This window comes from Hyperolius riggenbachi, chromosome 10 (assembly GCF_040937935.1).
Source record: "Hyperolius riggenbachi isolate aHypRig1 chromosome 10, aHypRig1.pri, whole genome shotgun sequence".
Classification (NCBI taxonomy): domain Eukaryota; kingdom Metazoa; phylum Chordata; class Amphibia; order Anura; family Hyperoliidae; genus Hyperolius; species Hyperolius riggenbachi.
The window spans coordinates 193,036,303-193,049,568 of NC_090655.1; the positions used below are offsets into that span (position 1 = coordinate 193,036,303).

Here is a 13,266-nt window from a genome sequence, read left to right on the forward strand (position 1 = left end):
ATAGCCTCTAGTGTGCCTCCTGCCTATGTTTTTCTGCATTATCCTCATTTTTTTAAGAGAATCTGTACTGTAAAAATCTTACATAATTAAATGTACCAGCCTGTTTGTTGTCTTCTCCTAGCCCCCTCTGTGACATTTTCGCTGCTCCCCGTGGCTTTCTTGGTGATAAAATCACTGTTTTATTCATTGTTTTTGTAAACAGTAAAGATGGCCACCAAACAGGAAATACATCATCAAAGCAGGTGCCTGTTTGCAGAGGCTCCTCTCAAACGTGATTTGATTGCTGGAATGTTACACCACTTGATGCCTTAGCTGCTTGTCTGAGCTTTGAACTGATCTTTCTGCACTCACAGCTGTTCACAAGGTCACAGCTCCTGAGACACTGGCTGTGAGCAGAGACCTTTTCTGACTCATACACACAGCACACACGTAGAGCCTGCAGGGGGCGTGGAGGAGGTATGTATAACTTCTCCCTATCACAGCAGAGCAGTGCATTCCTCTCTGCCTCGACAAGGCTTGAGAAAGGAAAGAAGATTAGATGTATTATAGAGACAGTGCAATTAAAAAAGGCTGCAGCAAGCCAGACCACATTAGAACAGGTGTAGGAACTTATAGGATAGAAAAAAATAAGGATGAAAATGTTGTTAGTCTCTTTAGGTTAAACCATTTTCAAAAGTAGTGTTCTGTAGTTGTATGTAGCGTTGCAATATAGAATGTAAAATGAGGAAATACTTTGTAGAAAGTTAATGTGTAAGGAGAGGAAAGTATATGAGACCAGTGTTGAGATGTAATGGCACTGCCAGAAATTTTCTCCCACCTGACAGGAACACTCCTGACTAGCACTTTCAGAATTATACTCCATTCTAGAAATGCTGCAGTTATCAGTTACCGGTAGGTTCTTATTTTAAAAGGTGCATATTTTGATAAGCCTGGAGCTCAACTTTAAGCCTACTTAGAATTGTTTTGGTGCACTTACACTAAACCTTCAATGCTGAAGCCACCAACAAGTGAGATCTGCATTTATTATGGAAGCCTGTGTATAGTAAGAACAGGGTCTCAAATGGCTCAGTCAGGACAGACTTCATTGGGGGTCCATTGGTACCTCATTTAAAGCGGTATAAAACTGTGACATAATATTCAATAAAACCATTAATTTTTATCACCCATACAGTTATCATTTTTGCTTTTGTGCATAAGTATTATTATTCTTTTAGAAATTACAAGTTCCCAAAGTACAATTTTTTTTGCTCTGAGAGCTGCCATTGCATTTTAGTCATAACTGGTGTATTCATATTGTAATTTAACCAGAAATTATTTCTGAGTAGCTGTCTGTGTTCTGGAGTTTCTGAATTGCCAGAGAATGTTTACATTCCTCACTTGATACAATTAAGTAAACATAAGATAATGTTATCTCCAGTTCCGATGTGTCCAGCTTTCCCGGCAAGGAGCTTAAGTCCTGTGTTTAACTAGTTGAATGCAGTTCTAGTAAAAAAAAAATGGTGGTAGTATATAATATGCTGTAAATAATCTTTTAGAGCAAAGAAGAAATACTGGGTTTCATACCGCTTTAAATAACAAACTGCTAGGTGGGCAATTGTTGTTAAGATTCTGTGAAGATTGCAGAGTATCATTCCCATTACACAAAGTAAATATGGGTCCTCGCTTCCGCCTCTTCTTCGTGCCTGACTGTATTCAACAGTAAACTGGTCCATCTACCCTGCTTCTCCCTGCAATGCACTGTATATTGGGATGGCAGAAAGATGAGCATTGGCACTGATGCGGATGTAACTTTACCTGTACTGCCTCAACTGACCTGGCATAGGGATATATGAATGTCCCATGAATGCATCTTATACAGTCAGTTGTAGACTGATTGGCATGCATAAACAGTGGTAAATGTTTGAGGTATAGCAATTATTTTTAAACCTTTTTTTTTTTTAACATCAAAATATTTTTTTTTGGGGTGTGGGTGTATTTTTTACTTTGTACTTTTTGGGCCCTTTAATTAAAAAAAAAAACAATTAGGCAGGGAAATTAAGGAGCTGACCAGACAGACAGAGGAAGGGAACTTGTCCTCAACTTTGGGACAGGTGTGCTGTGAGGGTAGAAGAATTATTTGCCCTCTCCCCATTGCTACCTCACTATGCCAAACTATGTGGGTTGGTAATGGTTTGGTGGGATGGCCATAGATGGATAAGGGATAAGTGAAGTGAAGCAGAGCCGGGACAAGGTCCTCCAGCACTCAAGGACCAAAGTGCGCCCCTCCATCCCTCCCACCCCAGCAGTCACACACTGATTGCTATTAGACTAAGAGGCGACCCAGGGCCCACAACCTCCCCAACACCTTAATATCTAGTTATCTGGCTTGCAGTCACTGCCATGTATCCCCTTTTCTTATTTCTTACTGCTTCAAACACAATTAGGAATGACAGCTGAATGAATTCTGCGCCCCCTCCTACACTGCGCCCTGAGGCTGGAGCCTCTCCAGCCTATGCCTCGGCCCGGCCCTGAAGTGAAGGCATGGGAGGTGGCGTGTTTCAATAATTCAATTTAATGATCCCATCTACAAGGAGGGACTTGTGTAAAATCGCAGGCCTACTATTGCGTCAAGCTATAAGAATAAGGTGGAGTTTTCAGTGCCTTCTGGGCATGTGTACTTTATAAGTACATGGGGAGTAATGGCGCAACAGAGAGGAGCCCTCCAGAGAGGGGGGCCTTGTAAGTATTAGGACCCCATAATACATAGTCATGTGTAGATTAGCAATTTTATGGTCAGTTTAGATGCGTTTTAAAAAAAGGCTCGGCTTACATTATTGATGAACAAAATAGACATGTTATGGACTCTCTATGGACCATTTAACATGTATCAGTTTTGTTGTGTCCATTTTTCTACATTATAGAAAAATCAGACCTGTATAATTTTCCTGGACAGCGAACAGCTTTGCGGTTTATCTGATGAATGTCACAGATCTGCTCCAGAGTGGTAGCCAGGGAAAGGTTAATGCCTAGTACACACCATACAGTTTTCTGTTATAATTTTCTGTTAAGGGGCCCATACACTGGTCGATTTCAGCCATCATTCGATCAATCGATTCTATAGAATCGATAGATCAGAAATAGATTCTTTCAAATCGATCGATCGATTTGTGGCTGATTTAGATGGATATGATCTGACAGGATGGAAGATCTAGGTCGATCTGCTGCTGGCAGCAGATCGATGGCCCAGAGAGTTGCATTGGATCTAATGGTCCAATAATGCATTTAGATCGTTTCCATTCTGAAATCTGTTGTAAATCGTTTCCTAGTGTGTGGCACACATCAGATAGATTCCTGTCAGATTAGACTTGACAGGCATCTGACAGAAATCTATCTGATGGTCGAATCTGCTGTAAATCTATAAGTGTAGGGCCACCTTTAGATTCTTCAGTTAGATTTTCTGCATTAGATTATTTTCGGTAGAGACCGGTCATTCTCTTTGGTGCATTGTCTTCTGGTTATCTCCTGCTGTGTAGAACAATGCTTAATTGCTAGCCAGATAGATGGTTAGATAGATATTTTCCAACATGTTGGAAATTATCTATCTGGCAGGTAAATCTTACAGAAATTCTAACAGAAAATTGTATGGTGTGTACCTAGCATTAGATGAAATGGGGCCATAGGGAAGATAGTACTTTTTGCCTAGCGCTGATGGTCACCTGGCTTTTTTTAGTGAGATTTGGTGGCAACTGCCTAGAATTGCCTTGCGGATGATCCGTCTCCGGTATCAGCAGACCCTGCAGGCAGGGCCGGAGCTACCATAGGAAAAAATGGGCAGTTGCCCCAGGGCCCCAGAACCTGTAGGGGCCCCCAATGTGTCCCTCCCCCATCTTAACTGTTGCTCCCCAGGGACTCTGCAGAGTCTGTTAAGTTAGGAGGTGATTGGGGGGGGGGGGGTTAGCAGCCAGCTTAGGGGCCCAGGAGGGAAATTTGGCTGCAACAAAGAGCCTCTAATGGTGCTTTTTGTTCGGGGGGTGTCTGTTGGGGGGCCCCCAGGCTAATTTTGCCCTAGGGCCCAATTGTTACTTGAACCGGCCCTGCCTGCAGGAGGCCCTGGATGGGTACAATGCATTTCTGCAATATAGATATAGTACCTTCACGCATGAGTCTGGCTTAGCGTGATCTGACCTTGACATCATTTAACCTGTTTAGCATGAATCCAGAGGCTACTAAGGGCTGGTGCACACCAAAAACCGCAAGCAGATCCGCAAAACGCTAGCGTTTTTTGAACCGCTTAGTGTCATTTTGATAGCGCGGTTTTGGGGCGTTTTGCGTTTTTTGCGTGCGTTTTTGCAAGCGTTTTTGGAAGCGTTTTGCGTTTTTCAGGAAAAGAGGTAGAAAGACCTTAAACAAAGGGTTAAAGTGCGATATATTGATGACACATGTGAAGCACATTGAGCAATTGAAGTAAAAAAACCAATATAAAAAGGGTGGGGTCCTTAACAACATTGTGGGTTAGTTCAGGAGAGGTGACACTGTGGTTTGGAGAGAAGATTGACTTGTTTTTGAAAATGTTTCCTGATGTGCTGTTATTGCTCTGTGTAGCAGCATATATGAGACGTAGGCCAAGGACAAGGAGATACTGGGTGCATCCCATGCTACAAGAGCGGCGCCGGAAGGGTCAATTTAGGACCCTATATAGAGATTTGAGGCACCATCCAGAAAAGTTTTTTGGCTACACCCGCATGTCTGTGTCCAGGTAAGAATACTTGTCACTTATTTTTATCATGGGGCTAAGTATTTTGGGGAGGAATGAAATTGGAAGCACTTTTTGGCCCTTAGTTAACTGTGTTTGACTGTAAACAGAAAAACAACACAATAATCAATCCGGTGTATACATAAGCTAACCAAATAACTGTGATACTTGATCCTGGTGTGTTATGTATTCAATGCCTAAGGCCTCCATCTAATTTTTCTATAGGAGTAACTACTATATTATATATCCATAGTTTACCCAAAACATTTGGAGTATATTATGACCTTACATACTCCTGGTGCATACTTCATTAAGTATATGGCAACAATCAGCATATGGGACACAGTAATGAAGCAATGTTTGAACAAAATCTTTCGTTTTAATGTTTTGTTCTTCTGTGCAAAGAATATTTTGGACATGTGTTGTCCATACTTTGCTTTCAGCAGCAAAAGTAATATGTCACAAATGAAAAATGTTTCTGCAACAAACAGTAGATCTAAAGATAAGCATGCTCTTTTTTCCTAGTTTTGATGGCCTTTTAGCCAAACTGAAGGATGCCCTTCGCCGACAAGACACTAACTTTCGCCTAGCAATCACACCAACTGAGCGACTCCTCATAACATTGAGGTAATGTAAACTAAGATCCAAATCTGAGCATTGAACAATAAAATAAAATGTAAAACTACAAAAAACTAGTCATGTTGTGATAGCAAATCACACATACTACCAGGGCCCTGATTGTAAGCATGTGTACCTGATTCAGCATTTGTATGAGGCTGGCTGTGCGATGTTAAATCAGTGTACACTGTAGAGTCACTGTGCATAGATGATGTTTGAAATCGCATACCTTGATCAGGGCGCTGAGGTGGAGGCATAGAGTAATGAGGCTGTTGACCATATGGCATGTTATGCATATGCATTGGTGGGTAGTGGGGTGGGTCATAAATGCGTTGCATATGGTAAGAGAGTTGTGGGTGTGCATTATATTGTTGGCTGGAAGCAGGCAGGTGTGGTTGCTGCAAGTAGTTGTGCACATTGTCATCTGCACGGCTCTCAGGTAGTAAGAATCTCCCCAGGGTCTCAGAGATGGCATGTCTGGCTCAGTGCTTATCAGGAGGCACTTTTTGTAATAGTGGCACCAAACTTAAAAGATACTGTGTGCATGGCTCTTTAAGTTGTTTCATTTCATCCTCTCGCTTCTCCATATGATCAACAGCCTTTTCTATTAAACTAATCAGCTTCTGGTCGTATTCAGCCCTGCTCATACCTCTTCCTATTCTCCTGCCTTGTGTAGCTACCCTCACACCTCTACTAGACCTGACAGTTGTGCGTGTCCGACTACTCGCTGGGCTGTGTGGTGTGTGATCTGGGGTAGTAGAGTCACTGTCTTCCAGTGTAGCAGTGTCAACATCCTGTGTAGTGTCTTCTTCAACTTCCACATCACTGGTGGTGGTAGGTGGCACCTCTACATCGTCCTCCTCAGGATCTGGTGGTAGGCTATCTTCAGTCCTTTGGAAAGGGGAAAGCACAACTTTAGTTCATGGAATAGTGACCATGGATGTCACAGCAAATATATGGGCACAATGCGATGCATCTTTCATTGCAAAACAATAGCAGTAGCCTGTCTATTTTTCCCATTATTTGTGTACATAGCTTTTAGGCACAGCCCCTGAGCAAGCATAGAGCAAAACTGGCCTGAGTAAACTAGCACTGATTTTGGTAGATGTGTGTTACAGATGTGTGATGCAGACACTACTGCAGCCAAACATATAACCAGCACTGTCAGGCAACTGTTATGTTGGGTAATGAACAGTCCACATTCCTGTCATGTAATAATCATTTTAAACTGGACCTATGCCATCCTTACATTAAGCTACGTCCCCCAATATATTTGGTAGAGTGATGGCAGATTATGCGTTCCACACTACTGAATTGCATTGTGGGCCTACTCCTTCCTTCACTGTTCTATTGGCGAAGTTGACAAACATTGCAATAGGTTAACATTTACGCCATACTTACTCAGCCGGTTCATGATGTTTTCTTAGAAATTCTAATATGCCACAATATTTATATTTTGTTCGCTGCGAACTTCCAGACCCACTTTTGGATTCATGGTATTGCTTTTCAATCTCCTTTTTGTAACTGTCTCTGACCGACTTCCATCTTGTCCGCAGGAGGGCAACTAGGAATAAAAATAAACATACATGTTATTTCTTTTCTTTTGCAGATTTCTGGCAACAGGGCATTCATATGCAGCACTTCACTACCAATTCCTCATGGGAAGAAGTACAATCCGATACTTAGTTTTGGACACCTGCAAATTGATCTGGAAAGTACTTCAACCGGAATTTATGCCAACTCCTGACGTACCTATGTGGGAGGCTAACATGCAGCTTTTTTGGGAGAAACATGATTTCCCTAACTGCCTTGGAGCAGTGGATGGGAAACATGTCAGACTGGTTATGCCTGCATTCACTGGCAGTCTCTATTACAATTATAAAAAATTCTTTTCACTAGTGCTCATGGCTGTTGTGGATCCTAATTTGAAATTTATCTATGTGGATGTTGGGGCTTACGGAAGTTCCCATGATTCCTCAGTCTTCCAGCACAGTCGATTTGGCGTGAAGCTTCGCACAGGCCAGATGACTTTACCACCACCACGCGCCCTGGCCTGACACTGTAGAACCACCTTACCCCTGTGTGTTTGTGGCTGATGAGGCCTTTGCACTGTCCAGAGGCGTAGCTAGGGTTTTCAGCGCCCGGGGACAAAGACTATTAATGTGCCCCCCAAAGTCAAGGTTGCGGCGCGCGTAGCGCGCCGCGCCAACAAGGGGCGTGGTCACATAATAAATGTGGGCGTGGTTATGGGTGGAGCCAAATGTATATGGAGGTTAGCAGGCTCACGCTCACCCACCCTCCCTCAGTATGTACCTTCCAGCATGTTCCAAGACAAATTCAGCAATCATGAGCCCCCCCCATCAAGACAAATTCAGCAATCATGAGACCCCCAACATAACCAACTCAGCAATCATGAGGCCCCCAACAAGACAAATTTAGCAATCATGAGGCCCCCAACAAGACAAATTTAGCAATCATGAGGCCCCCAACAAGACAAATTCAGCAACCATGAGGCCCCCAACAAGACAAATTCAGCGATCTTGAGGACCCAACAAATCATGAGGCCCCCAACAAGACAAATTCAGTAACCATGAGGCCCCCAACAAGACAAATTCAGCAGTCATGAGTCACATAAATAGACAGCATTTCACATAAATAGGTAGAATGCCCCCTTAATATGGTAGACACCTCTCACCTGGCAGCAGTTCTCCAAAATACACTCAATCTGACGTGGTTCCCCAAAAATAGGTAGCCCCAGGTCTATAGTTGTCCCCAGAATAGGTGGCCAGCAGTATAGATGTCCCCAGAATAGGTGGCCAGCGGTATAGATGTCCCCAGAATAGGTGGCCAGCAGTATAGATGTCCCCAGAACAGGTAGCCAGGGGTAGAGATGTCCACAGAACAGGTAGCCAGGGGTATATGTGCCCAGTATATGTAGGCAGGGATATGTGTGCCCAGTATATGTAGCCAGAGGTATATGTGCCCAGTATATGTAGCCAGGGGTATATATGCCCAGTATATGTAGCCAGGAGAATAATATGTGCCCAGTATATATAGTCAGGCGTATATGTGCCCAGTATATGTAGCCAGGGGGTATATATGCCCAGTATATGTAGCCAGGGGGTATATATGCCCAGTATATGTAGCCAGGGGGTATATATGCCCAGTAGATGTAGCCAGGGGGTATATATGCCCAGTAGATGTAGACAGGGGGTATATATGCCCAGTAGATGTAGCCAGGGGTATATATGCCCAGTAGATGTAGCCAGGGGTATATATGCCCAGTAGATGTAACCAGGGGGTATATATGCCCAGTATATGTAGCCAGGGGGTATATATGCCCAGTATATGTAGCCAGGGGGTATATATGCCCAGTATATGTAGCCAGGGGGTATATATGCCCAGTAGATGTAGCCAGGGGTATATATGCCCAGTAGATGTAGCCAGGGGTATATATGCCCAGTAGATGTAGCCAGGGGTATATATGCCCAGTAGATGTAGCCAGGGGTATATATGCCCAGTAGATGTAGCCAGGGGGTATATATGCCCAGTAGATGTAGCCAGGGGGTATATATGCCCAGTAGATGTAGCCAGGGGGTATATATGCCCAGTAGATGTAGCCAGGGGTATATATGCCCAGTAGATGTAGCCAGGGGTATATATGCCCAGTAGATGTAGCCAGGGGTATATATGCCCAGTAGATGTAGCCAGGGGTATATATGCCCAGTAGATGTAGCCAGGGGTATATATGCCCAGTAGATGTAGCCAGGGGTATATATGCCCAGTAGATGTAGCCAGGGGTATATATGCCCAGTAGATGTAGCCAGGGGGTATATATGCCCAGTAGATGTAGCCAGGGGTATATGTGCCCAGTAGATGTAGCCAGGGGTATATGTGCCCAGTAGATGTAGCCAGGGGTATATGTGCCCAGTAGATGTAGCCAGGGGTATATGTGCCCAGTAGATGTAGCCAGGGGTATATGTGCCCAGTAGATGTAGCCAGGGGTATATATGCCCAGTAGATGTAGCCAGGGGTATATATGCCCAGTAGATGTAGCCAGGGGGTATATATGCCCAGTAGATGTAGCCAGGGGGTATATATGCCCAGTAGATGTAGCCAGGGGTATATATGCCCAGTAGATGTAGCCAGGGGTATATATGCCCAGTAGATGTAGCCAGGGGTATATATGCCCAGTAGATGTAGCCAGGGGTATATATGCCCAGTAGATGTAGCCAGGGGTATATATGCCCAGTAGATGTAGCCAGGGGTATATATGCCCAGTAGATGTAGCCAGGGGTATATGTGCCCAGTAGATGTAGCCAGGGGTATATGTGCCCAGTAGATGTAGCCAGGGGTATATATGCCCAGTAGATGTAGCCAGGGGGTATATATGCCCAGTAGATGTAGCCAGGGGTATATATGCCCAGAGTAGGTAGCCAGGTGTCCCCCTCCCTGCCTCCCCAGCAGGAGGGGAGCAGCGCAGAGAAGAGGGAGAGCTGCTCTCTCTCCCTCGCTGTCCCCTCCATTAATGTCCGGGTGCTGGCAGCGGCGGGCGGAACTTACCTCCGTCTCGTCGCAGCGCGGATGGATCTGCCGCTACTCTGGTCTAGTCCAGACCAGAGCAGCGGCTGCGGGATCTGAACTTCCGGCCGGCGCTGGAGCGAGACGGAGGTGAGTCCCGCCCGCTGCGCCAGCACCCGGACAATAACGGAGGGGACAGCGATGGAGGGAGGGAGAGCCCTAAGGTGAGAGAAGGGGGGGAGATGGCCCCTTCTCCACCGTCCGCATAGCTCTCCCTCTTCTCTTCTCTGCGCTGCTCCCCTCCGCAGGAAAAAAAAAAAAAAATCAGCTCAGCTGGGCGCCCTTAGGGACCCGGCGCCCGGGGGCACTTGACCTACCCCGACCCCCCTAGCTCCGCCCCTGGCACTGTCTGAGCATGTTATGAGACCGTATGCACAGAGAGATATGACTCATAAGAAAGTAGTCTTTAATAACCGCCTGACCAAAGCCAGACAAGTAGTAGAATGTGCTTTTGGAATTCTGGCAAACAAATGGCGCATTTATCACACTGCTATAAAAATGCAACCAAAGTATGCTATAATAGTGGTGAAGGCAACATGTATTTTGCATAATTATGTGAGAACACTAGATAGCATGACCATAGAGGAGGAAGAGGGGGATCTTTCAAACAGTGCTCTTGTCACTTTACCACCAGCTACTTTACGTGGTCCCATTTCTGCCATTCACAACAGAGACAAATTAGCTGATTATTTTGTGCCATAACTGTAAGAACTAAAAAACCTGCAGGCTGCTATTTACTTACATGACGAGATCAGTATTATTGTGCAAATAAACATTCTTGAAACTGTGTTGTATGTCTATATCATTCATGACACTCTAAAGTGGCAAATAGCGCCCTAATAATACATGTGAGTACATACACACACATGTACCTGCTGTTTATAAGGAGAGATGGCTATAGAGAGAACAACTTTGCCAGAGACCTGTGATAATGAAATTTCTAATTGTTTAATTACTCATTTAGTGGAGGGGTGATGATATATTGTCTGCAAAGTGCTGCATGAAATCAATAAAATACAACAATTCTGTACACATATACTTACTCTTAGAATCCTTGCCCTTTTGGCTCAAAGTATTCCATTTTTCTCCAAGAAAATCTTTTGCAATGTTGCTCCAGATTTCATGAGCCCTTTGGTGGTCTTTATATCCAGGCAAAGACTTGTCATAAAGTTCTGGGCTGTTTTCAATCTTAATTATCAGGTTTTCTGTGGTAAACCACTTTGCTGCCATCTTCCTCCTGCGCAGTCTAAAATCCCTCATGCAAATCTGCCACACAGGAAGCACACTTTGACCTGGAAGTGCGCATTCTTGAAAAAAACGCATCCGCATCCGCATCAAAATCCGCTTGATCAAGCGGTTTTACAGGCGTTTTGCGTTTTTCCTATACTTAACATTGGAGGCAGAAACGCATCCGAAATCCAAAAAATGCCTCACCCAGGCATTCTTCGTTTCTGCAAAACGCCTGCCGCTCTGGTGTGCACCACCCCATTGAGATACATTGACCAAGCAGATCCGCAGCCGCAAGCGGATCTGAAAACGCCCAAAAAGCCGCTCGGTGTGCACCAGCCCTAAGACTGCAATGAGGGACTGCCAGGAAACACTACTGGTGGAAGCCCTGAAGCTCAAAGCTCCACAATTGCAGACATATGCAAATGTTTCCATACCGTTTATCACAGTGATCAACAAATTATTCCATACTGAAAAATATTTTTGTCAAGGAGAAAAGCAGCGCGTAATCAAAATTCAATGTATACTTTTGGAAGTGACAGAAATATAAAAATAGTGTGTGAAAGTTGGCACATTAGGGCACTTGGTATGCGCTGCGACATCTTATCTCTCATGCATTTCCCAGGCTTGCATAATTTCACAGATTAAATCCTCACATTTGCTGCTACCCAGTGGCTAGTAAGGAAAGGAAGCGGATTTGGTTGGAATTGATTTTGTTTGCCTTGCTTTGTGGTCCCGCTTGTTGTATTTTTCCATCTGTCTTGTCATATCAAGATGCTGTATTAAAATCTGAATTATGTAAATCAAAGGTAGACAAGAGCATGAAATGGAACTGGATGAAAATACACAACATGCCTATTGCCTACCTGACTATTACTTAATGAATTGTTAAGGTTGGAATTATAGTCATTTTTTAGTGATCTTTTAAAATCTGTTTTATGTACTTAAAACTATACTTTTAAATGTTATTTTACAGAGTGTATAAAATTAGCCCCAGATAAAACCTATTACTGATAGACTTATGGAAGGAGAATCAATTTGTGAAGCCAGCAGAGCCCTAATATTGTCACAGAGGAGCTGGGAAAAAAGGGCGCATGCCGCTAGTGGACAAAAAGGGCGCCGCCATTCACTCCCATAATAAATAGAGTTTAATGGGCGCCGAGTAGGAAAAAAGGGCGCCGGAGCTAAATAAAGTTTATAAACGGCGCCAGGAGCTAAATAAAGTTTACAAACGGCGCCCGGCGATGTTTAATGATTTATAACTGAACTTGTGGTGATTTACGTTTATAAAATGCACCCGTGCCGAATAACGTTTATGAAAATACTAAACATATTTATCTTATTTAAATAATTAAAACATTATTTAAAGTTTTATCCCTTACTGTTTGTAAAACATTATTATTCACAAAATAAAGCGATCAGTACGTAACATAAATTGCAAAATATGTTTGTAAAACATTATTATTCACAAAATAAAGCGATCAGTACGTAACATAAATTGCAAAATATTTTTTGAATCCACAATTAGTAAAACATTATTATCCACATAATAAAGGGGGGTCTTAGGTTTAGGCACCAACAGGGGGGTCTTAGGTTTAGGCACCAAGAGGGGGGTCTAGGGGTTAGGGGTAGGTACAGGGAGGGTTACTTAGGCACCAACAGGGGGGTCTTAGGTTTAGGCACCAACAGGGGGGTCTTAGGTTTAGGCATTAACAGGGGGGTCTTAGGTTTAGGCACCAACAGGGGGGTCTTAGGTTTAGGCACCAAGAGGGGGGTCTAGGGGTTAGGGGTAGGTACAGGGAGGGTTACTTAGGCACCAACAGGGGGGGGTCTTAGGTTTAGGCACCAACAGGGGGGTTTTAGGTTTAGGCACCAACAGGGGGGTCTTAGGTTTAGGCACCAACAGGGGGGTCTTAGGTTTAGGCACCAATAGGGGGGTCTTAGGTTTAGGCACCAACAGGGGAGTCTAGGGGTTAGGGATAGGTACAGGTAGGGTTCTATGTAAGAGTAGGCTTAGGTATAGTTTTAGTAAAATTTTAGTAATAATTACTAATGTATTACAACACTTATTACGAACGTAGTTATATTTATATCATCTTTATAAACAA

General features: G+C 43.8%; 2 protein-coding genes and 1 long non-coding RNA gene across 3 annotated transcripts in view; 1 reads left to right on the forward strand and 2 right to left on the reverse strand.

Moving 5' to 3' along the window:
* Window positions 1–13,266, reverse strand: part of RASGEF1A (RasGEF domain family member 1A) — a 588,936-nt gene that overhangs the window by 474,196 nt on the left and 101,474 nt on the right. The gene's annotated exons all lie outside the window — the stretch shown is intronic.
* Window positions 4,556–7,381, forward strand: LOC137536121 (uncharacterized). Its single transcript, XR_011024527.1, has 3 exons — window positions 4,556–4,735; window positions 5,258–5,359; window positions 6,960–7,381. It is a non-coding gene; the product is annotated as an uncharacterized lncRNA (long non-coding RNA).
* LOC137536120 (uncharacterized) lies at window positions 4,565–11,329 on the reverse strand. The gene is made up of 3 exons (XM_068258173.1): window positions 10,975–11,329; window positions 6,752–6,914; window positions 4,565–6,241 (listed from the first exon to the last, which is right to left on the reverse strand). The coding sequence occupies exons 1-3, from the start codon at window positions 11,264–11,266 to the stop codon at window positions 5,833–5,835; spliced, it is 864 nt and encodes a 287-aa protein (XP_068114274.1). The 5' UTR covers window positions 11,267–11,329; the 3' UTR covers window positions 4,565–5,832.

Excerpts from the sequence above, each read along its gene's own strand:
- LOC137536120 (XM_068258173.1), bottom strand. The coding sequence starts at position 11,266 with ATGCGGATGCGGATGCGTTTTTTTCAAGAATGCGCACTTCCAGGTCAA. Across the intron at positions 6,915-10,974 it reads AAAGGGCAAGGATTCTAAGA|TTGCCCTCCTGCGGACAAGA; the intron begins GTAAGTATATGT and ends TTTTATTCCTAG. Across the intron at positions 6,242-6,751 it reads AAACATCATGAACCGGCTGA|GACTGAAGATAGCCTACCAC; the intron begins GTAAGTATGGCG and ends CCCTTTCCAAAG.